The sequence below is a fragment of the Marmota monax genome, unplaced genomic scaffold (assembly GCF_021218885.2).
Source record: "Marmota monax isolate L192 unplaced genomic scaffold, Marmota_monax_Labrador192_F-V1.1 WCK01_AAM20220418_F8-fsc00004, whole genome shotgun sequence".
In the NCBI taxonomy this organism is placed as follows: domain Eukaryota; kingdom Metazoa; phylum Chordata; class Mammalia; order Rodentia; family Sciuridae; genus Marmota; species Marmota monax.
Genome location: NW_026692881.1, coordinates 19284675 through 19309200, shown reverse-complemented (window position 1 = coordinate 19309200; position 24526 = coordinate 19284675). Strand labels below are relative to the sequence as shown.

Sequence of the window (24526 nt, the reverse complement as noted above, 5' to 3'; positions counted from 1 at the left end):
ACCTAGGCCCTAGGAGCTGCAGTGTGCTCCATGCAGGGGTTGTTAAAAGACCTGCTTCTTAGGCCTGTGGTGAGGATAAAAGGAAGTAGCTCTTAGGGAAGGATTTGAGGCCAGAGGGTCTGAAACAAGCACACAAGCAAACACACCAAAATGGTCTCTCCCCTTCATTCCTGCGTGTGGACAAGCCGGGCAAGGTTTCCTCATCCCTCAGCAGTTCCACCATCAGGGAACCACAGCCTTGCAGAGCTGGCAGGGGCCATGTGGCCTGTCCTTAGAACTCTCTTCTTCAGCATTCCTGACCCATGACTCTTCAGCCTCAGCTTGCACACTCCCACAGATAGGACCACTTCTGGGGCAGGCTGGGAAGCTCCTTCAGAAATCGGCCTCCTAATTTCCACCTGCCAGCCAGGCTGTGCCCCTTGGGCCTCAGAAGATCCTAGACTCCTGAATTCAACTATGAGCCTTCCAGAGATGTGAACTGGTTCTGGGACTTAGCTGAACTATGGAGGGAAGAGCCACATGGGGGATGGTTTGTTCAGTCAGGGGCAGACAGCTCAGGAGAAGGGCCAGACTGGGGTGGGGCCTGGCATTTTGTGTCCTCAGAGAGACCACCTTGTCTGATGGCACTCTCCCACGACCTTAGGAATTGAACAGGGGCTCCTTCTAGTAGTTTCTGCCTGCGCGCTGGGGGTGGGGGGTGGAGAGGTGGGATCAAGCAAGGGGTGCTTTTGAAACTGGAATGGGGGCAGATCCAGGCCAGAGCTGCTGCCTGTCTCCTGCTGAGACCCTCCCCAGCTACCCCCACCGCGTCCTGTGTGGACCACCAGGTAGGGTCGAGGCCGGAGGTGGAGTGCCAGCCACCAAGAGCAGCGAGCAGCGCTGGTCGGGGCAGCAGCAGCTCAACAAGCGCCTCCACTTCCTCTCCGCTCGCGCCGCCCTCGGCCGCCCGCCCTGCCCGCCCAACCCTCCTAACCCTCCTCTCCTGGCCGGGGAGGCACTTTTTCCATTCGCTGATGCGCGGGTTCCATCCCACTGTTTCCTTCTCTCTTTTCTGGAGTTAAATTTGTCTGTAGGTGCTTGAGATCTGCCTGTAGATGCCTGGAGTTAAGTCTGTCTGCAGACGCCAGCCCCAAGCCCTCTGGTCTCAAACTTTTAGCTCCCGTGCAGAAGCAAAGCGGGAGGGAGCCCGGGGCGCCTGCAGAGGCACTTAGGGTGCGACCGGACTGCCGCCTCAAGTCTCCCACGCCTGCACCACTACTCTGAGTCCAGCCTTCAGGAGACCAAGGCCACCAGTGCCTGCAGCCAGCCCCAGGTAAGGAGGAGCCCCTCCCTGGGTGTGCCAGGTGTCAGAGGAGCATGGCAGGGCTCCTCTCAGGTGGCCCAGGTTTTGTCCCAGGGAGCTGTCCCCCGCCCAACCACCACCAGCTGTCTGTCTCCTGATGGTTGGAGGAGGTCCCACTTCCACTGGAAATAGGCTGTCCCCAGCACAGTGGTCTCAGAAGATAGCCTGATTCACCCTCTACTCATCACCCACTCTGTCCAGACTTCTTATACCCAAATTTGGGTGGGTTTATGGACTCTGGGCCCCGCAGGGAGCTAATGAGGTGCCTAGAAATCAAAAGGGAAGAGGGAGACGGGACTGCCATTAGCTCATGTATCCCCTGCAATAAGACAAAGTCCTTTTCCCAAGCAGTTAGATGGGAGCCCCTGGTTCTGAGTTGTGGAGTCAGATTTCTCCTCTTCCTCCTGGAGCCCACATGGCCATATGGCCCTGCCTGGGCCCATCTGGCAGACTTGGCAGAGGTGGGGACGGGCAGAGATGTAGTGATGACCACCGAAAGAACCACCTCTGCTTGCTGTGCACCCCTCCCTCCACTCCCTGGCTTCCTCTAGCCTGGGGAGTTTTGTTTTTCATCCTCCTGATGGGGAGGATTTGGGCCACACCCTGGCTTGTCTCTCCAGGGCCTGTGGGTGGCGCTTGGGTAAGGAGTTGGGGCCAAAAACTTTGCAGGAGCCTGAGGCCAGGCCCACTCCCTGGCAGGTTGCCAGCACTGCTGCAGCCCAGAACAAACAGAGCAGCCTCCGGAAGGGGTGGTGGGCAAGATACAGCCTTGCCTCAAGGAGGCTTCTTCCTGCTGGCAAGTGAGGCAGGGCCCAGGCCCAGGACTTGGTGGAGCCGGGCTGCTGGGAGGCTGCTGCATAGGGCAGGGATCACAAGCAAAGTCAGCAGGAGTTAGAGAAAATAGAGGAATAACAGCCCAGCCAAAACAACCACTACAGATTTGACACTCTCTCAATGTCCAAGGTCACTCAGTCTGGGACATTAGCATCCAGAAATCCCAGAAGGAAAGCATCCCACATCCCCTACCACCACAGGGCCATTTCTAACCCCTATCCTGGAGGTGGTGGTGGCGGCAAAAAAAAAAAAAAAAAAAAAAAAAGAGCCAGATAGACCTTGAATCTCAGCTGTCACGTGTGACCCTGACCAGTGGCTCACCTTCAGGAAGCCTCCCCTTCCATAGAAGAGCTCAATGAGGAATTGTGGGGATGGAGAGCACCTGACACATGGCAAGGACTCAGCATAATGGCCACCATCAGTTCCACAGGATCGGGTTCCTCCTTTGTCAACAGACCCCACATACCCACCATGTTCATAGGCAAATGTTTATCAGCCATCTCCTGTCCTGCAGGAAACACCACACCAGCTACTGTAGCCAATAAAATGGTACAACCATGCCCTGCCTCCAGGTGTCCTCAAGCCTGCACGCCTTCATAGTCCCACCTGGAACCATCAGTCCTTTTCCCTTCTGCCTCCTCTGCTCCACTCCGTCTCCAGCCAACCAGTCACCATGGCAGCCCTGATTGCAGAGAACTTTCGCTTCCTGTCCCTCTTCTTCAAGAGCAAGGATGTGATGATTTTCAATGGGCTGGTAGCACTGGGCACAGTGGGCAGCCAGGAGCTATTCTCTGTGGTGGCCTTCCACTGTCCCTGCTCACCAGCCCGGAACTACTTGTATGGGCTGACAGCCATCGGAGTGCCCGCCCTGGCACTCTTCCTCATCGGTGTCATCCTCAACAACCACACCTGGAACCTAGTTGCCGAGTGCCAGTATCGGAGGACCAAGAACTGCTCAGCTGCTCCCAACTTTCTCCTTCTAAGTTCCATCCTTGGCCGTGCAGCTGTGGCCCCCGTCACCTGGTCTGTCATCTCCCTGCTGCGAGGAGAGGCCTATGTCTGTGCTCTCAGTGAGTTTGTGGACCCCTCCTCACTCACAGCTGAGGAAGAGGGCTTCCCACTAGCCCATGCCACCGAGATCCTGGCTAGGTTTCCTTGTGGGGAGGGCCCTGCCAACCTGTCAGGCTTCCGGGAGGAGGTCAGCCGCAGGCTCAAGTACGAGTCCCAGGTAAGGAGCTGTGCAAGAAGCGGCTCTTCCTCCCTAGGTGGTGAGGAGGTGGTGAATGGGGATCAATACTCAGGGGTTAAGGTTTCCAAGAAAGCAATAGATTGTTGGCATTAGGCATCAGAGCTGGTTAACAAACTGTGCATTAGTGTTTGGTGGGACAAGTCAATTTCAGCCCCAATTTAAGAGAGGTTTGGTTTTGGTTTTGGTGCTGGGGATTGAAACCACGGCCTCACCCATGCTAAGCACACTCTACCACTGAGCTATACCCGTCAACCCCAGTTTTTGTTTTTTAATATTTATTCACAATACCTTTATTTCACTCATTTATTTTTTACGTGGTGCTGAGGATTGAACCCAGGGTCCTGCACGTGCGAGACGAGACTCTACCACTGAGCCACAACCCCAGCCCCTCAATCCCAGTTTTAACAATGAAGGAACATTCTAGTTCAGACTGAGCTCTGATCATGTATAGGCCGTTTACCTTAGCCAGGGTGAGCATGGGCCTGTAATCCACCTCAGAAGCATTTGCTGTGGGCTGTGAACTGATAACGTAGTGTGGTTGGCTGAGATGATCCCATTCCTGTCCCAGAAAGGCTGAGACCCAACACTTGGATCAGCCTCATGTGTGGCTGATACAAGGGGTCTCCTGGGGCAGGATAGGGCATTAAGTCAGGAAGAAGCAGTTACTGCCCGACCCTGGCCAGCTTTTGCTGCATTTTGAAGGAGAGGAGGTTGGTCAGGAGAGAGAGAAGCAGAGGGTGAGGGTGACAGGAAGGAGCACAAGACGACCTTCCTGAAAAGGTCTTCTCTCCGAAATGTAAGAAACCTAAGTAGACAGAGACATCAACAAAGGAAAAAAAAAAAAAAGGGAGCTGGGGATGTGGCTCAAGCGGTAGCGCGCTCACCTGGCATGCGTGCGGCCCGGGTTCGATCCTCAGCACCACATACAAACAAAGATGTTGTGTCTGCCGAGAACTAAAAAATAAATATTAAAAAAAAAAAAAATTGAAAACTAAATATTTAAAAAAATGATGCTGATCAAATGCCCACAGATCTCTGTACAATTGGCCTTGATGGTCCTTGCCAACATAATCTTGGACAGGTTTATACCCAAGCATTCATGGGTGATCTCAAATCAAGGCAGTTAGTGATCCAAGGTGAACCAGGCCACGAAGGATTCAGGAAGGCAAGATCACTCCTAGAGGGGCCTTTGAAAATTTCCTGGAGATAGCATCTGACTAAGCCTGGTAGTTGAGTTGGTTGGGTGTGTGTGTACACACGCTGGCATTCAAACCTAGGGCCTCACACATGCTAAGCAAAATGCTCTTACCACTGAGCTACACTCCCAACTGCTGAACTGGGTTTTGATGGGTGAGATGATGGAGGGGTACCTTTGGGCTTGAATTGGTGGCAGAACATGCAAGAAACATAGCTTAAGAACAGGGAAGGTGCACAAGTTAAAGGAAGTAAGGGAAAGAACAGGCCTGCATTTCCTACCTCCCCACAGAAGCAGAATCTGTTCCTTCCACTATTCTTGGGGTGGGTAGTGACACAAGACAGCTCCCTACCCCTCCTGATCCTTGCCCGTTCTTTGGCCAGCTCTTTGGGTGGCTGCTCATCGGCGTGGTGGCCATCCTGGTGTTCCTGACCAAGTGCCTCAAGCATTACTGCTCACCACTCAGCTACCGCCAGGAGGCCTACTGGGCACAGTACCGTACCAACGAAGACCAGCTGTTCCAGCGCACTGCAGAGGTGCACTCCAGGGTGCTTGCAGCCAACAACGTGCGCCGTTTCTTTGGCTTTGTGGCACTCAACAAAGATGATGAAGAGATGGTCGCCAAATTCCAAGTGCAAGGCACACAGCCACGGCCACAGTGGAACGCCATCACTGGTGTCTATCTGTACCGGGAGAACCAGGGTCTCCCGCTCTACAGTCGCCTGCACAAGTGGGCCCAGGGTCTAGCTGGCAATGGCACAGCCCCCGACAATGTGGAGATGGCCCTGCTAGCCTCCTAAAAGCCTGCCTCACTCTTTGCAAATGGTACCACTAGGTTCCAAACCGAACCCCACTCCCCCCACTGCCTGTTCACATCAGCACCAGAAGGGAATTTTTTTTTAAATCACAGATTCCTGACCAAACAGGTCAGGGAAGAGGACACAAGGATCCTGTGGACAATGCAGTCTGCTCTGACAGGAGAGCTCTTAAGCCTGAAGCCTCTCCTGTTGCTATTAGCCTACTTGGGTCATAGCTTTGTGGAAAAGCCTCTTTTCCAAACCATGGTTAATTGACTCCAATTAACCATGACATAGGTTTTCTTTTGACAGGTGGGACTCTGAGCTGAAGCTTCAGCCGGAAGAGCCAGGTGACAGAAATGCACTGCAGGTTCCTTGTATAATACATTGTGCAGTTAATTTTGTATCTAATTGCAAAGGGACATTGAGCTCAGTGGTACATGGTTGGAAAGCTGTCCTCTGTTGTATGCCTCTGGTATGATTTCATGTATTTAAATTTTGGATAAATCATTTCTTACTATAAAGGACTAAATTGGTATCTGTGTAACCGAATGGGCAGTCACGCACACAGGATCCCAGATCCCAGTCTGTACAGGAGTGAAGGGGACAAGACTAAAAGGAAGCACAGAAGTGGAAATAGCTTGGGAGGGCCAGGTGTCCGTGCAAGGGTGGTCCTAGGACTGAATTTTCTGGCAACTGGATTCAGTTTTCTGATTTCATCTGGACCAGAGAGAACATGACCTTTCTCAGAGGGAAGCTCAGTTGGAAATTTCAAGAGTCAAAAGATCCTGTTCTTCATAGGACAAATGTAGCCCCTGAAACCCAGTGCTAATGTCCAAGAATCAGCCCTCCCCAATTTCTCCTCCCTCCCAGCCTCACCCTGGTTACCTCCACCACCTCTTAAAACCTTTTGATGCTCTCCTTCATCCCTGTCCTGCTTCCTGGCATACAACTCAGTCATTTCCCAGGGAAAAGCTCTCAGGATATTCAAGGCTGTGCCAGAGAAAATGTTTAATTCCCTTAAGACCAAGCCAAAAAGAAAAGGGTTCAACAACTAGTAAGGATCACTATTCTTCCAGAACTCTGAGATGTACCAGCTTGGGAGAGGTGAGGTCACCTGGCCACAGTGGGCCTGGGGGTGAGTGTTACCAGGCACATAAAGTCAACACTTGTGGCTTTCTCAGCAATCCAGGTTCTTTGATTTTCCCTTCTAGGACCTGCTTTTGTCCTCCTGTCCCAGCCTCCACTAAAGGGCAGGAGGTACAAGCTGGCCTGAGGCAATGCCTTAACAGAAGGCTTGCTTCCTGGGAACTACTAACCCCTCTGGCTGGACTGAGAGCCTGCCAGGAACAAAGCAGGATCCTGACCATGAGATCCACAGGAGTTAGGCTTTCTACTCTTGGTTCTCAGGGAGCTCTCCTGAAGGATGGACACTTGTTTTCTCTGGGAGCCCCCCAAACTGCTGCCTGTAATCACTGAACAGCCTCAAAAAAGATGACACAAATCCATAATAAAACAGAACAAGTAAAGAGAAATTAAACCTCAAGGGCCAGAGAATGTGGTGATTGATTGCCTAGCATGTGCAATGACTTGAGTTTGATCTCCAGCCCTGCAAAATGATGATAATAATGATAATAATAATAATAATAATAATAATAATAATAATAATATAATATATACATTTTTAAAAAGGGAGGCCTCCAATTCTTTTTTCATCCTGACAGGATTACCCCAAAGATGCTGCAGAAAAAGCTGCACTTAAATAAAATCCTCAGGCAATAGCTTTACAAGTGCCCAGGTGCCTAAGGAGGGTGGGGGGACAGTGGTGCTGGCCCACTGCTGAGTGTCCAGTGGAGCCAGACAGCCACTAATCGTCCAGCACTGAGCTCTTGGCCTCCACGTATTCCAGGGCCTTCGCCTTGACTGCCTGCACATCCTTCTCAGTGCCATGTTGCTTTTCGTAGTCCAGATAGCGCTTGAAGAAGAACTTCATTCTCTTGGGGGCCAGGCTCAGATGAATGACACGCTCAAATATGTCTCTATAAGGAAGAACAGAAGCAAATGTCTCGTGGTCCCAGTCATATGATTCCTAGCTAGTGGTCACCCACCTAGCTAGCGGTCACTCAGGCTCTGGGCCCTCTGTCGTCCAGCACTCCCACTTCTGACTTTATCATCATTAAGAATTCCTGTGATAGGCTAGGGTTGTGGCTCAGTGGTAAAGCGCTTGCCTAGCATGTGCGAGGCCCTCAGTTCAGTCCTCAGCACCACATAAAAATAAATAAATAAAATAAAAGGTATATTGTCCAACTAGAACTAAAAAATAAATATTAAAAAAATTGTTTAAGAAAAAAAGAATTCCTGTGATAAACTGAAGTGACACCACACCTTCATTTTCCAAATGAATAGGTACTTAGAGATGCTAGAGGACTTACTGGCTTCGAGCCACACAAAGAGTGGGGACAAGGCTACTAGAATAGGGACTACAATGAAGCACAGATCCATGAGAGAACCAATGCTTAAAACTCATGAAGAGGGGCTCGGGATGTGGCTCAAGTGGTAGCGTGCTCGCCTGGCATACGTGAGGCACGGGGTTCGATCCTCAGCACCACATAAAGGTAAAATAAGGATATTGTGTCCATCTAAAACTTAAAAAAATAAATAAACAAAACAAAACAAAACAAAACAAACCTCATGAAGGGCCTGAGTTACATACGTGTTCTTTCTAGACCTTGGTCTACCTACCTCTTACCCTCACTACCTTGTGGGGATGCTGGGGGATATGTGAGATCCTGCCTGTGAAAGTTTTGCACGATGAATCAGGCACAGTGTTCATCGTGATGGAAACCCAAGTCTGCTGACTCCCAAGCCAGGGACCAGGCCACTTCCCACCAAAAGGTGCAAACATGGATCAGAGGCTGGCCTTTGAGGCTGGAAAACTGAATGCCATGGGGCTTGCAGTCATGTCAAAGCTGCTTTTCTATACTACAAGAGAACTGTGAGCTGCATTGGGGCTAAAAACTTATCAGTGGGCCAACACCTCCATTACTACCCCCGCCAAATCAGCCCCAGTCTGTCTTCCCCTCTCACCGGACTTCCTTCTGGCTGCCATGCTTGATGGTCATGTCAATGTAGACTGACCAGACATCTGTGCGCTTTGGGTAGGTGCTCAGTGTGTTTTCAAAAATGGCTTTTGCTCGCTCTGCATCCCCCAGCTGGAATTCCAGCTGGGCAAACTTGGCAATCACATCCACATCTGTGGGGAGAAGAGCACTTAAGACACCTAGTCAATTGACAGACCCCTCCACTCAACACAATGTGCTACAGGGGCAGAGTGAGCCTAATTCCACTCCTGGGTCAAGACCTAGTTATGACAAGAGGGGCAAAGAGGAAAAAGGACAGTGGGGTGGGTTTACAGCCAAATACACAACAAATGGGCACTACAGGATAGGTGAGAGTGTGGGGTTCCAGGGGCAACAAAATAAATGCTAATTACTTTTTGACCCTCCAATCTTTTGGGTTTAGCATTTAAAATGTAAGAAATATCACTGTATTCATGAGTATATAAAAAGACAGCTCCATACCCTCCATAAGGCTTTCCTAACTCAGAAGTTACCATCCCTGGAAGAGAAGGTGCCAATCCCTATTGCTAGATAGCAGAGAGCCTAGCATATTCAGGAACCAGGAGAGAACACTCACGCTCCTTGGTAGGCAAGCACTCAAGGGCCCGCTGCAGAACACGGTGACTGGCCCCAGCCTGGCTCCTCCGCAAAAGAAAGGCACCATACTTGATCCAGACAGCTTTCTCCTGACGGAAACGCTTCAACATCCGGTTGTACAGCTCACCAGCTTCCTGTGGGAAAGACAGCTTAAGCTGAAGAGTGGGTATTTCACAGGGACAACAACAAAGACAGGCTGCAACACTCATGAGAAGCAAGACTTGGGCTCCCTGATGCCAAGTCACATGTAGGCCCATCTCTAGAGGCCAAAGGAGAGGTGAGGTGTGCAGTGGCAGGAAAGGGTGGGAGTTTTCCTATTCATCCAGCGCCCTTCAGGCTGTTCCTGTATTAGAAAAGAATGTGGGGATACAGTGGGAACAGGAGGAGAAGGATACAGCAGGTCAGAACGCCACCTTGTCAACAATGCCTCGCCAGTGGCCTAGCCATACACTCCAGGGTCTGCTGTCCCTCCATTTCTTAAGTCATCACTTCCTTCACCTCAGTTTCCCAAACTGCAGGTGGGAAGAGACCACTCCTCTCACCTGAAGATGAGAAAGTTAGGGCCCAGGAATCAGGCAGTGAGCCCAGGGCAGGATAGGACCTAGAATCCAGAGTTTCTTCCCTGAGAGTGCTGGCCCTCGGACCTCTAGGAGGGCCCTTTTGAGAGGCTCAAGGCACCCTGCAGCTGGCCATCTGGCGGTCTTACCTGGAACTTCTCAGACTTGGTGTAGATGTCAGCCAGGTGGAGGAAGACCTTGAGAGGCTCATTGTACTGCACAGCCCGTTCAAAGACCTTGGTCAAAGACTCCTGAGAGCCATACATGTTTTCCAGGTTCAGCAGTGCCACCCACACGTTCAGCTTCTCCTGCTCCTCTCTGGGGGCAGAGCAGGCACACATAAGCGCCATCAACTCAGCCCAACTATCCTCCACTCCCACCTGGGATGTTGATGGCCTACTTACTTCTCTTAAGCTCCACCCATGTCCTCAGATCCCATTGGCGAGTGCAAACACTGAGAGGCCCCATCCCCACTGTAGCTTGCACACCATCAGGAATCTGCACCCCTGCCCAACTGCCAGGACTGAGGCTCCCCTGGCTTCTAACTCCACTCCTGGAAGGAAACCTCCAGGTCACAAACTGGCCTGAGGTTTGGGCTGGAAGCAGACTCTTGGGTCTGATTCTCTCCCCAAGAAAGTAAAACAAGGCTAGTCATCCTTCTTTAGGCTTCAGAGAACAACTCTACTCAGCCTGGAACATGGCCACCTGGGTTTTTACCAGGTATATACAGAGCTGTCTTCCCCATTCTACTTCTGCTCCAAACTGTGTACCTTGTTTAAGTGTAAAGACTCTAGTAAATGTCACCTGTAGCTATTTCAGTTAAGAGGACATAAAATATAAATGAGCAGATCTATTTCACAGATGGCCACACCAATGAAAGAAAGCCTGGGAACCAATGAGTCCTGGGACAGTCACCCACACTGCTAGCTCGTCTCGAAAGAAATGTCCTGTGGTGGCAAACTCTGCAGTTAGAACTTGGGCAATACAGGGCTCTCTGTCTGAAGACTCCTCCCTACAGTGAGGAAGCCAAAGTCCCGACCTGAAGGAGATGGTCTTCAGGGCTCTCTCTGCCACGGCCCGAGCCTTCTCAATCTCTGTGGCCTGAAGGTGGAAAGCCATGTACTGCAGCCACAGGATGGAGCTGTTGGGGGAGCTTAGTACTAGTCGATCAAAATCATCTGCTGATTCTGGCTGTCGCCCAGGATCCATGAGAGCCTGCTCAATGCGGGACAGCTCTTTCTCTGCCTTCTGCTTTTCCAATTCCCTTTCCTTCTTGCTTTTCTTTTTCTGCTATGGAAAGCAGAAAAGTGAGTGAGTCATGAGCTCCTTGAACCCTAGGGGAGGTGCATGGTAGAAGCCAAGAGCTGCCAGGGCAGTGCACAGCTCTATAAACACTATGTGGCCTGAGACTGGTGCCATCCCCCCATCATCCCCACGCAGGAATAATACCCAGGCTAGGACAAGCCACAGGACTCTGATACCGAGGGGTGTCTTCAAAAGGACAAAGCCCTGGAAAATACAGCACCGTGGCTTGATGTGGCTTCTCGTCTTCCTCGCTATCTGAGCTCTCCCCTTGAGGTGGCAAGGCTGGGGTCAGAGAGTCGAGTCCAACATCCCAAATAAAGCCCGAAGAAAGCTGTAGCCGGGGCACGTCTGCGGGCTTGGTCAGCCTCCCCTGGAAGATCACAGGTATGAGGAAAGCACTTGACTCCAGTGACTCCATTCCCCTAGCCCACTGGGAGGAACATACTCCTGCCATGGCAGAGACCCTCCCTGGCCTCCCAACCAAGTTAGGAGTCAGCTCACTGGGGAAACTACAGCAGTGACAGAGAACAACAAATTTATAAAACGTAAGTATAAAACAACAGTACAGCAGAGACAGACACAGGACCAAAATTCTGTGGAAAATAGGGATGCAAGCACCTGATGCCTAGAAACCCTGCTGGGGACCCCCGACCCCTGTTCTCAGCTCAAGTACCCCTGCTCCTCCTTCCCAGAGGAGAACAAACTCAGAGAGGTAAGACTCCTCTTTATCTGCCCACCCCTGTAATTGCACGAAGTGCCACTCAGTGTGTATTAGAGTTCATTTTACACAGCTCACTCCATGGGTTAAGAGATCCCACCTCCAAGGAACCGATGACCAGGAGAGGAAACTAGCAGCATTCCCCCACCCTTTCACATTTTACAGGAAAAGAAGAGGTAAAGGAGGACAGAGTCCAAGACAGCCTAATTCTTTGGGAGGAAGCCAAGGAACCCCACTCCCCGCATCCTTTCCCTGCACCAAGGGTTGGCTTTTTACCTTGAGCTGCACCTTTGTCTCTTCTATTTCCTCTTCTCCTTCCCGATAATACACTTCCACGCCACTGTCATCCTCCTCTGCCAGACCAGTCTTCTGCCTCTTGTTTGCTCTTTCCTGAGATGTCAGGTGGGAAAATGCCCAGGTGTCTCCTCTAGCACCCAGCTGAATGCTGTCCCTCTCCTCCCTACACTACCCTGTGCCTAGCCCCACAGGCTGCTCTCAATCCTAGAGAAACCTGGGCAGCTGTGGATGGCTTCTCAAACACTCCTTTGTTCAGGAGATGAGGCTCAATCCTCCCTGAGGGACTTACCTGCTCATTCCCAGATTCCTGGCGCTCCCGCTTATCCTGCCTCTTCACTTGTGGCCTCTGGGGCTCTTTCTTCTCCTTACTGGGCACCTTCACTTCCTCCTGCCCCTTCTGGTTCTTTGTTTCTTTCCTTTTCTGATTATTTTTCTCCTTCTTTTCTCCTTTTTGGTCTTGCTTTTCAGTCTCTATTCTCCTTTCCTTTTGCTTCAGAAGTGGCAGCTCCAGGGGAGCGGAAAATACGTCAGGCTTCCCAGTGTCTCTGGGGAGGAATGAGAGCTCTACCAGGTTCTTCTGGTGGTTCAGGCTATGACAGGAAGAGGGCAAGGGCAGAAAGTGAGGACAGCAAAAAGCACACAGGGCACCATAGGCAGCTAGGCCTCTCCTCAGCATCCCCGGCTCCAGGCCCTGCCCCACTTACTACGGCAATATACTCAGTATCCTCAGAATGACGTGCATGTTGTACTATGCTCGTAAAAATTCAGGGGACATTTGTGATGCCCCCTGCTTCATTATCCCCAATAGGGGCCACATCTGTTCAGGGGATTGAGGCTGGGACTTGGGTAGAGGGTTCTAAACAAAAGCCTTTTGCTCATCTGAACATGACAAGCACTCCAACACCAGCTATTATGTTTGTTTTTTTAGGATTAGGGACTGGACCCAGGAGTACTCGACCACTATCATCCTTAGCCCTTTTTATTTTTTTAATTCGAAATACAGACTCACTAAATTGTCCAAGCTGGCCTTGAACTTATTCTTTGAGCTTGTGATCCTCCTGCAGTCACTGAGATTATAGGTGTGCACCACCATGCCCAGTCAAGCCACTATATTTAACATCAGCCTGGAAATCTGTACCTAGCGAAAGGAGGCTGATTTCTATCACAGAGGGACAGAATGATGGCGAGGGAGAGAAGGCACCTACCTTAGGACCTTGGCGGTGAGCAGTTTTCCTTCTGGGAGGTATTCGTGATAAAGGTCCTTGTTGGGCAGGTTGCGCTGGGAGACATGTGAGTACTGGGCCAAACCAACAACCGAGGGGCCAAGACTGGAAGGAGACAGACAAGTCCTGAAGTCATGGATACCATAGGATCCCAGCCACATCTAGCAACTTCACTTTCACAAGGACCCAAGTTGTGACAACATTTATAACAAAGAGAGCTCCTGGCATTCAGCAGGATAAAGTGGGCTTTGTAAACCAGAACACATCATCAAGCATTTTGTCTGGGTCCAAGTCCCAAGGACCACTTCACTCACCCTAAGAGCACACCATTTGGCTGGATGGACCTCACGTAGCCCCTCAGGAGCTGCCCTTCCTTAACATCCTGGATGGAATCAATTTCTGGATCTTCTACTTTGCTTTTGGTCTCTGGGTTTGTCCTAAAGGAATAAAAGGCTTACGTACACACAGCTTTAGCCTCTCATTCCCACCCTCCCCAATTCACCTGCAATAATTGTACTTTGCATGTAAGAATACACCTCTGGATCTATCCATAGGAAATAATCTCCACACCTAGACTATATTCTCCTGGAGTTCTGTCAGGCCAGGGATGCTTGCCCAAGAGCCAACCATGCAGAAACTGGGAGAAGATGACCAAGTCAGTAAGAAGTCAAACCTACAAACTGGCCTTATAAATACCCATTTCTATCCACCGAGCATGAGGACTTTCATCCCTTTCGTGCCACACTCATGCCCAACCATGGAAATCCTGAGATTAATCCATCTCCCCTCTTCTCTTACCACCTACATTTGGATGTCTGAACGTCTCCCTGAGAAACAAGAGCCTGAGCAGACAGGGTTCTTCCAGCAATCTGAATGTCCCCAGCTTATGCAGATAAGAGTTTCAGGGTATAAAGTGGATGAGCAGAGAAGAAAGGTGGCAAGTCCAAAATTCCATGTCAGGCACATGTAGCTGCCCCTCAGTCCTCTGACTTGAGTCTTCCTCCCTTCCTATCCCAACAACATGGATACTCACCTGGACAATCGCAGTGATAAAGTTAATACATGGTCTCCAGTGGAGAGGACATAACATCTGGAAGGAGAGCAAAAGAAGGAAATACTCATTGTCGGTATCTGTGGAAACATCAAAGGGCCTCAGCTGTCTTTCCCAGAGGTGAACAAGAGGCAAGAGCAAAGAGACACGAGGCCTGGGTTCTACTTTGTTCTGTTGAAAACCTACTAAGGAACTCTAGTTAAGTCACATCACCTCTCCAGACCTTAGTTTACTAGTCTGTCAAGTAAAAACAGCACTACCTAGTCTCCTTACCCAAGAAAGGTGTTAGGAAAAAAAAAGTAAAGATGTGAAAGCTCTCTGGAAGGCTCAAAGAGTCATACTCCTTGTACACATGGTCCCTGACTTCCAAGGGGTTTAAGATTTTATTTTTTTTAAACTTTAAAATAGTGTGAAAGTAGTATGCATTCAGTAGAAACCATACTTTGAGTTTTGATCTTTTCCCAGGCCAGTGACAAGCAGTAGAATGTGCTCTGGTGATGTAGAAGCAAGCCCCAGCTCCCAGCCAGTCACGCAATCACAAGGGAAACAATGCTCTGTAGTGTGGCTGAGCTGGACGTTTGGTAGGTGAGGCGAATTCAATGCATTTCGACTCAAAATATTTTCAAATTACAATGGGTTTATTGGGATAGAACCTTCTACACACACAAGTTGAGGTGTATGTGCATTTAAGAGATGAGACCAGGGCTGGGGTTGTGGCTCAGTGGTAGAGCGCTTGCCTAGTATGCGTGAGTCACTGGGTTCGATCCTCAGCACCACACAAAAATAAAATAAAGGTACTGTGTCCACCTACAACTAAAAAAAATAAACATAATACATACATATATATATATATTTTTTTTTTCACCTAAAACTAAATATATATATATAAAAAAAGAGAGAGAGAGAGAGAGAGAGAAAGAGAGAGAGGGAGAGAGATGAGACTAGTCCTACATTAGATCCCAAGAGTGTCTGAGAGTCTGATCTTAGGACAGTAAGAGAGAGACAGACAAGACAGATTAACCACAAGAGACCACAACCAAGGAAAGATCTACTGAAGACACAAATAGCAGTTCAGAAGTAGTGGATCAGTAAAACTTGAGCAGGGAAGGTTTTGATGGGAAAGCAAGGTTGACTCTTGTGTTTATAAACTATTTCATCCAAAATGGCAATTCATTTATAATCCTAAGTGGTAATTTTAAAGTGTAGAATCTTAGAAGTAAAAAAGATCTCAGCAATAATACAATCCAAATTTTTCCCACAGTTTGATATCTCTTTTTATAATAGGCATCAGGGCCCTCAGAACAAGAAAGGTCTCAAGAGATCACCTAACCTTAAGCAAGTAATTTGTTACTCTCATCTGACAAATGAAACTGCAACTTAATGCTACTCAGCAGTCTGGCTGTCACAAAAAGTATTTAAAACAAATACACTATTAAAAATTCACCTTCATTTTGTAAGCCTCAAGAAACAAACCAGAGAGGACTCTGGAGGTCCTGAGACTTATTCTTTTTTTTATTTTCCCAAGCCCTGGTTATTTCTGTGTTGTTAGATCTGATAGGTCGTTGAAAATTTAGGAGGTACTAGTGACTGGGATACTTGAGATGAGAGAGGGCAATGAATATTCTCCAGTCTCTGCCTCCTGAAGGGCTCTGTTCCAACTACTAGCCAACTTTATTATATTAAGCTAAAACCTACCCTTTCAACACCAGTATATATTCAAGCTATAAAATAGTCTTAAACTCTAAATGAGGTAGGTTCATTTTAGGGCACATGAAATAGTTCATAAATAAAGCCCCTTCTACCCAACCCCAAAAGCTTACTATACATTTATAGAAAACACCTATGGATCAGTTATTTCAAATTAAGAAAATGTATCAAATAAAAATGAGCAAGTGACTTGGACAGGCAAAACAGAACAAATGTAAAATAGTCAATAAAAATGAATATGAAAAATGCAAATTAAAAGGAAACACCCTTGTGTCTGCTATACTATTTTTTATCATCATCATAGTTTTTGCATTGAGATTCACAGCAATACTTTTTTTTTGAGACATCAATTTCTGCTTAACCAATGGCTATGATAAAAATTAAAAATACCCAGGATTCTGGGTACAGTGGCATACACCACACACTTATAATCCAGCAACTCAGGAGGCTGAGGCAGAAAGAATTTCAAGTTTGAGGACAGCCTGAACCTAGCAACTTAGCAAGACTCTATCTTGAAATGAAAAATAAAAAAGGTTGGAAAAGTAGCTCAGTGATAGAGATCTAGCCTGGCACGTGTGAGGTCCTGGATAGGAAAGGAGGGAGGAGGGGGAAGGAAGGAAGGGAGGGAAGGAGGGAGAAGAAAAGGAGAGAAGGAAGGAAAGAAGAGAGAAGGAGGAAGAGAAAGAGAGAGGGAGGGAAGGAAAGGAAAGGAAGGTAGGCAGACAGAAAGACAAACAGAAAAAGAAAGAAAAGGAAGGAAGGAAGATCCAAGAATATCCAGTGTTTGTAGGGATGTGAGAAAGAGTCATATGCTGCATACTGTTAATGGGGAAATAAGCTGGCATAATCTTTTTGGAGGGTAATTTGGCAAAATGCATAATGACATTTGATCCATTATTTTCACATCTAGAAATTTATTTCCAAGGTATACTTGCTCTAGTATCCAAAACATATATACAAAGATATTCACTTTAACATTATTGCTTATCAACAGAGACCAGGTCAGATAATCTTCCCCGCTTTGGGTACTGGAGATTGAACCCAGGGGTGCTTAACCACTGAGCATGCCCCCACCCCTTTTTAATATTTTATTTAGAGACAGGTCTTGCCGAGTTACTGAGGCTGGCTTTGAACTTTTGATCCTTCTGCCTTAGTCTCCCAAGTGCCTGGGATTACAGGCATGTACCACCACATCCCCAGATCTGGTTAGATAAATTTTGATAAGAAATGGGTAATGAAATACTAAACAAATATTAAAAATAAGGTAACAGAAGGGTTGGGGTTGTGGCTCAGTGGTAGAGCGCTCACCTAGCAGGTGCAAGGCCCTGGGTTTGATCCTTAGCACCACATAAAAATAAATAAATAAAATAAAGGTATTGTGTCCAACTACAACTAAAAAATAAATTTTTAAAAAAATAAGAAGTCTGTGATAAACTGCTCCAAGGAAAAGACAGTTGCAAAACTCTACTACTATAGAAAGGAAAATTATACGTACATGTGTGTATAATGGTAAAAACTGATGGATACAGAGAGAAGTGATAGAAATTCACATTTTAACTTTTTTATATACTTGTTTTATTTCCAGTATCAAATCATGGATTACTTCTACAAAAGAAAAAAAAATCCAGCAATTCCACAGAAGGCAAAAAGAGGAAAGAAACATGGCATACCTGACAACTTTCTGGGGAATGAAGTCCTTCAGTGGCGTCTCAGAGTAGGAGTCACTAACGTGAAATATGCTGACCCTTCCCATCCTCCCAAAGGGGAAAGAGACAGTCAGCCCCTTATTAGGTGTCACCTTCACCACTCGGCCCATGGCCACATCTCCTTTCTCAAGCTTGTGAGGACCTGGTGGGAGAAGGAACCAGATTGAGGGAAGAAAACACTGGAATACTCTTCTACCACAGGCTGGGAGAATGGAGGCTGCCCAGACCTGGGGCATCCATGCTGAACAGACCAGAAGGATCACAAAGACCTAGCTCACAACACCATATAGCAAGAATCCCAGAACTACATGGTGGACAACTCTTTCTGAGGGACCTGAAATAATAACTGTAAGTAAAGGTACTCTGACAGTGGTAAAGAAACACAGCCCAGAGAGAAAAGCACCAAGAGAAAAACTTCCCAGAATAAATCATACTTGGCTTTACGCAGATTCCAACTCTGAAGGCATCCTTCAACCTGGGCAATAACTGAAGATGCCTTCCTCTCCCCTTTCTTGCCCCTTGCTTCCCTTCCCTTCCCCGGCCAGGCACCCCTTCATTACCACACCTATGAGTGAGAGACACAAGAAGGCCTTGGAGGAGTCTGGGCCAACCACGGTGGCCCTCAAGGCCTGTCCAATCTGGAACTTCTTATCTGGATGTTTCAGAACCTGGAAGGAAAAAAAAATTCTTCTGATGCTTCAAGAAATGCCTGTCATTTATCCAAAACCCTAACATTTAAATATCCACAGTAAACACCTCCCAAACCAATCCCTAAGTAAGTACAGAATTCTTTGTACCCACTGGGAACACACATCAGACAGTCAAGCTTCAGAAGCCTGGGCCTCCTTTCCAGAGATCTAATGCACACTGACCTTGAAGCTAACAGAAGTGAGCAACAAGGGAATTCTCCCCCGGATATCTGGTGCAATCTCCACCTCAAGCCATTTCTTAACCACATTATACTGGGGAAAAAAACAGGAGCTATGAGATAGAATAAATACAATCATCCCTTCTCTTCCCTACTAACATACTCTCTTAAAACCACAAGCCTGAAAAGGTCTTAATCCCACACTTTTCCAAGGGACTGCAGTCCAGCCCTCCACCCCACTAGCCTGACCCAATCTCCACTTCTCACAGGCTTCATCCAGAGCCTACCACAGCCTTGGTTAGACAGTCTGGCAGAACATGCATCCCTCCTCAACTTCTCACTTGAGGCAAATAAGGACCTCAAAGATGTCTTCATGCATCAGGATCAATCCTACCAGCTTCTCTACCCTCCTGCATGATTGGCTATGCCCACTGATTGTTGATTGTTCATCATCTCCATGGGCCACCATCTTATTTAGTGCTTTTTTTTTTAGGTGTTGGGGATTGAACCCAGGGCCTTGTGCTTGCAAGGCAAGTACTCTACCAACTGAGCTATATCCTCAACCCCCAACATCTTATTTATAGATCAATTTAGATTTGATTCTTCACTGTTTATAGTGTTCTGCCATAAACAAAGACCCCAAGGTTCAAGTCAATACAATAAAACAAGAAGCCACTATGCACAGAGCATTATGATAAATACAAGCCAGGTGCTGCCTTTGAGGAAACTGTGGTCTAAGCAGTAAGTTGAAAGAACATGTAAATAACAGAGCCATAAGCGACATACAGAGAGTACAAAACACTACAGGAGTACTGATAATGAGTAATCAGCAAAGGGACTCTGTGCTGAACCCTGAAGGGTAGTAAGCAATAGGAACAGAGTACTCAAGGTATAGAAACCATGATGTGTACAGGAAGGAAAAAGACAGGGAGTTTTCAGAGAGACAGGTACACAGGTGCCTAAGGTTAGCTCAGGAAGAGCCTTATACTCTATTGTAAAGGCATTCAGGGTTTATGGACATCTATAGGTAGTAGATAACTAAAGAGATCAAGCATCACTGACATGCTCAGTTGTTTATGGAAGAGGTTCTGGCAACTAAGAGGAGGTACCCCTAAAATTCAAGGCCAGTCCAATTTCCTCTGTTGGTAGGCTCTAATGGGTATGATTATGCTGATCTCTCCTTTTTGGAACTTCTATTCCACTTGGGGTTAGATTTGATTATTCACTGTTTATAGTGTTCTGCCATAAACACAGACCCCAAGGTTCAAGTCAATACAATAAAACAAGAAGCCACTATGCACAACCTGGGACTGGGGATTTGGCTCAATTGGTGGAGTGCTTTCCTTACATGCAAAAGGCCTTGGGTTCAATTCCCAGCATCACCAAAAAAAAAAAAAGAACATATAACCTGGTACCTGATTATATACTGTTTTGTACTACCGGTGAACTTAATGAAACGCAAGACTATAAACCTAGTATTATACTTATTTCAAATCTTGCCCTATGGTCTATTTTTGTCCCCATTTATACAATTAATCTATAAACATGGTGAATTGCAAAGGACTTGATACTTGTTTTAAAAAATATAATTTACCTCCCTGATCAGATCAGAGGTTTTCTAGGAGCAGAGGCCACATGTCATCTCTCACAAGCTCAGCATGGTAGCTAGCAAACACAGAACCAAATGCCCAGTCCTAATGGCCTATGTCTCCAGCTTTCACGCCCCCCCACCCTTTCTTTTCTGAAAGACTACCACCTCACATTGCAGAGCAGCAACTACTCACCCTCTTTAAGAAGCAAGTCACGATCTGACCAGCATGGTACTGCTTAATCTTCTCCATGGGACTGGCAGAATAAGTGTTAAGAGCAGTGTGGCCATCCTCCTCCAGCTCACTGTTTGCAGAAAGACAATGGAAAACATAAAACAACCTCTAGGTGAGGCTTCTAGTTTGAAACCATCTCCCCTAATTGGCTGTGAACTAATTGTAGAGGATTACCCTACTCTTACCTACCCTCTATGGCTGATTTCTCTCCTTAAAGGGAAATCCTCACAATACTGACCCAGGGTTAATCTTTTCTATGTCATTTATGTAGGCATGAACCAGACTATAACAATTTCTGTAAAATTAGGAAATAAAAATGTTTTACTTCTTTCATAGTACTTTAGCTTTTGCTTTACAATTTGCAGAACTGCTTTCACAAATAATTTCATGGAACTTAACAACAATCTCATAATGAATTAGGCAGGGTAGATATTAAGCCTGTTGTACATTATTGAAATAGGAGCTAAAGTCAAGGCTTGACTCAAAACCAGAACTTGGACCCTCTGCTAGCCCCTCCTCTATTTTCTTCAGAAAAGCAAAAAAGTCATGGGATATGAAAGTTACCAGTCCAAAAATCACTTTCCCTCCCCCAAAATAACGAAGTACTACCCCTACTTTTCAAATAATTTCTTAAACAACAACAACCAAAAAAACCCTCATCAATAAAATGATACAAGTAATGCTGGCAAAAATGCAAAACATGATTACAAGTGCTGGTTGAAAATGGTACCTTCCTACACTAAAGTTGCAAGGGCACATATCCTGTGACCCACTAATTCTACCCAAGAGAAATCCTTACGTGTACGTCCAATACAGCAAGTTCACTATGGTATAATTTTTAATATTTTTATATAATTTAGAGAAAAATTGTAAACAACCCCAAATGTCATCCATTAGTTTGAGAATCTGTACAATTTGGCACAATCACAGAACAGGTTGCTATTTTATCTAGACACAAAAATGGATAGATATCAAAAACAAAATAGTGAATGAAATAAAGTGAAAATTCATGTAAACTGATAAAAATAATCAATTAAATGTTTTTCATCCTGATTTCCAAATATTTATTTTAAAACATAAGCACAGGGCTGGGTTGTAGTGGGGCACACCTTTAATCCCAGCAACTCAGGAGGCTGAGGCAGGAGGATCACAAGTCCGAGGTCAGCCTCAACAACTCAGTGAGGCCCTCACTTAGTGGGACCATGTCTCAAAAGATAAAGGCTGGGACTGTAGCTTAGTGGCAGAGCACTTGCCTAGCATGTGTGAGGCACTGGGTTCAACCCTTGGCACTACATAAAAATAAATAAAATACAAGTTAGAAAGGGCTAGATAAGTGGCTCCAGTGGTAGAGTGCCCTAGGTTCAATCTTTAGTACCAAAATAAATAAATAAAATGTAAGCATGAGAAAAATATCATATAATGTTCATACCATGTTTCTCAGGGTCCCTGAGATTAAAATAAGTCACAATACAACACAGCTGCCTGGAGGAGAGAGAAGTCCTGGGATTTGTCTATCTGTTATTATATCTCTGCATTTCCCACCTCTTCAATAAATCTATTCATGTTCTGGCTTGGCCTGCTTTGCCACAGCCAGGCACTGCCACTCTGGTTTATACCACAGTCTCCCAGGATAGGAGGGTAGACCAATGACAACAGTAACGATGAGAGGCAACAGGCACTCTCAGGACCACAGTGAGTCTTCCCACAGAGTTCACTAACTTATCCCTGGCAGTATCTATTAGTTTAAGACAACCACCTTCAGTTTTAATAAACTCTTTGACTTCAATACTAATTATGGGTCCAATTAAAATATGACATCACAACTCAGGTGAAGATGTAAAGACTAAAACCACTAACATGATGAAGTCTCTTTAATTTCACAACAAAGACTGGAGTGGACAGAATCAAAATCTAAAAAACTAAGGAAACCAAGAAGTAAGCAAATAGAAGTGTGGTTCATTCATCAAATCTCATTATTTTAAAACCACAGGCCTCTTAAAATTCCAAAAGTAAGGTCAGCATCTGGAACTCAATGTCCCAGGACTGTTTCCATTATGTCATGCAACAAGGCCTCTCAGAAGTATTAGCTTTCTATGCTGATCCCTTCAAGATGCTGACCAGACCTTCCTCTTTGGAAGTTGCTTTAGAGTTCCTTCTGTAATATCCCCAGGTGCGTATGGCAACCTGGACGGCTCCCCCAGGGAGATTGAGGCACATGCTAAACATGCATTCTTTTTAAAAAATTTTTTAGTTATAGTTGGACACGATGCCTTTATTTTATTTATTTTTATGTGGTGCTCATGTGCCAGGCGAGTGCTCTACCACTCTACTGCTGAGCCATGACCTCGGTCCCACTAAACATGCATTCTATCACTGAGCTACATCCCCAGCCCTTTTAATTTTTTGAGACAGTCTCACTAAGCTTCTGAGGCTGGCCTCAACCTTGCATTCTTCCTGCCTCAGCCTCCCTTCACAGCCTTTCTCATCAATGAGGCAAAATAATACAGAATCAAGATGAAAACTTAGGATTCCTGATTCCAAAGTTCAAATCTCTTTCAGTAATAGGACTGTGCCACTAGGATCCCCCTCACCTTGGCCGAACACTCAGCTCCAGGATAGTTCGAACAAATCTGGGATGACTGATTGGGAGAAACCTAGAGAAACAAACAAATCAAATCACTTCTCTTATTCTCTGGAACATGGTGATCTGGAAATCAGGACTTCTATCTACTCCACTACAAACCACACCTAAGCCACCACCCTCCTGTACCACCATGGATGGAAATGTGTCAGTCTGAGAGGAATGTGTCCACTCTCATCCCTTGCAGTAAATGATAAGGAGCTGGTTTGTCTCATCTTTTAGGACTGAAAAGAACATTCCTAACTCCTTTGTTCTAGAAACAAGGAAACTGAGGCCTAAAAAGGATATATGACTTACTGAAGATCCACTTAGTTCCTGAAATTCACAAGCAGACTTTGAACTCTTTTTTGACTTTTCTTGTTATAGCATGGATTTCCATTAGAAAAACATATAACAGATTTAAAGTGAGTGTAATTAAGGTGTGAAGTGGAGGATGGATTATGACAACTGCTGATGTATACTGAGCAAGAGCCATTAGCCATGCAGCCTACTAGGCACACACCATACATGTTCTCTCAGTCTTCCCCACAGCCCTACAAGGTAATCACTACAATTACTCTCACTTTACAAATCAAGGAAATAAAATTCAGAGAATTAAGTAATTACTAGCACCTGGGTATGGTCAATCTGGAATTCAAACCCAGAGTCTGACTTAAAACCCACACTCTTCACCACCACTCCCTATTTTTGTAAGATATCGTGCTAAAGCGTTCTTTAGAGAATCTGATTTACATGCAACTTTTTGAAATCTGCCTATATTCCCCTCATATTATGACAACTTCCCCTCAAAGCCAGCCCATCCCTCAAAGCCTCCATACTTAAAAGTCTTCACATCTCGTCCACCAATCACTCGGGCTGTGATTGTCTTCCCAACTTTCAGCTTGGTAGTAGGAGAGGTGCCCACTGGAACATCATCCAAGATATGGGACGCATGGATACAGCCAACAATGCCATCTTCCAGAGTCACAACCACATGAGTGGGCTTAACAGACTTGACAGTCCCAGTGAGAATGTCCCCAATAACAAAGGTGTGCTTCTTTTTAGTCCCTACAGTCAGAGCTGGATCCCCCTCCTCATCCTCATCAACTGTCTCAGAATCCTTCCGGGTCTCTCCCATGGTCCTTTTGGCCGCTGGCCCCTCAACAGCCAGAAGAAGACCCGTCACTCCTGGTTCTGTGGTCTTGAGGGTTAGGCAGACACCCTGTCCCACCTGCAATTTCTCTGAGTCAAAGCGGAAGGTGTCATTGAGGTGAGAGGTCAGGGAGAAAGCTACCAGGTGGCCAGTCTCCACTAAGGAGGCCACAGCAAAGGACTCCTCCAGATGTTGCACGATGGCCTGGTGTTTGCTGCCTTTCTTCAGCTGGAAGAGAGAAGAAAGCAATCATCCCTGCTCTCCTTACCCAGCAGCATCACTTGTTCTTGGCCTCACCAGGCAGGGTGAGACTGGAGAAACCTTCTGGTGTCCAGAGGACTAAGCTGTAACCAACTAATTTTCCC

General features: G+C 46.7%; 2 protein-coding genes across 4 annotated transcripts in view; one reads left to right on the top strand and one right to left on the bottom strand.

Annotated features, from left to right (window-relative positions):
* Positions 1–971: 971 nt before the first annotated feature.
* On the top strand, positions 972–5955 carry Calhm2 (calcium homeostasis modulator family member 2). Of its 2 annotated transcripts, none has more exons than XM_046449915.2 (3): positions 972–1312; positions 2749–3404; positions 5004–5955. In XM_046449915.2, the coding sequence occupies exons 2-3, from the start codon at positions 2850–2852 to the stop codon at positions 5418–5420; spliced, it is 972 nt and encodes a 323-aa protein (XP_046305871.1). In that variant the 5' UTR covers positions 972–1312; positions 2749–2849; the 3' UTR covers positions 5421–5955. The 2 variants fall into 2 exon arrangements, with proteins under 2 accessions (XP_046305871.1, XP_046305870.1); XM_046449914.2 differs by having other exon boundaries at positions 2691–3404.
* Positions 5956–6403: 448 nt separating this feature from the next.
* Pdcd11 (programmed cell death 11) overlaps positions 6404–24526 on the bottom strand; it is a 44619-nt gene continuing 26496 nt past the window's right edge. Inside the window, exons 20-36 of one of the 2 annotated variants that reach the window (XM_046449912.2) lie at positions 23848–24389; positions 22980–23042; positions 20350–20458; positions 18570–18659; positions 18263–18365; positions 17662–17839; positions 14267–14323; positions 13548–13670; positions 13216–13338; positions 12300–12600; positions 11990–12103; positions 11216–11365; positions 10730–10980; positions 9840–10008; positions 9114–9267; positions 8505–8670; positions 6404–7456 (exon numbers count right to left, since the gene is read on the bottom strand). In XM_046449912.2, coding sequence (XP_046305868.1) covers positions 7285–7456; positions 8505–8670; positions 9114–9267; positions 9840–10008; positions 10730–10980; positions 11216–11365; positions 11990–12103; positions 12300–12600; positions 13216–13338; positions 13548–13670; positions 14267–14323; positions 17662–17839; positions 18263–18365; positions 18570–18659; positions 20350–20458; positions 22980–23042; positions 23848–24389 — 2865 coding nt within the window. In that variant the 3' untranslated portion in view covers positions 6404–7284. The remainder of the gene's footprint in view (positions 7457–8504; positions 8671–9113; positions 9268–9839; positions 10009–10729; positions 10981–11215; positions 11366–11989; positions 12104–12299; positions 12601–13215; positions 13339–13547; positions 13671–14266; positions 14324–17661; positions 17840–18262; positions 18366–18569; positions 18660–20349; positions 20459–22979; positions 23043–23847; positions 24390–24526) is intronic. The other variant, XM_046449913.2, reaches the window with a different exon arrangement.

Coding starts and splice junctions, on each gene's coding strand:
- Calhm2 (XM_046449915.2), top strand. CDS start 2,850: ATGGCAGCCCTGATTGCAGAGAACTTTCGCTTCCTGTCCCTCTTCTTC. Junction 3,405..5,003: donor GGCTCAAGTACGAGTCCCAG/GTAAGGAGCTGT, acceptor TTCTTTGGCCAG/CTCTTTGGGTGGCTGCTCAT.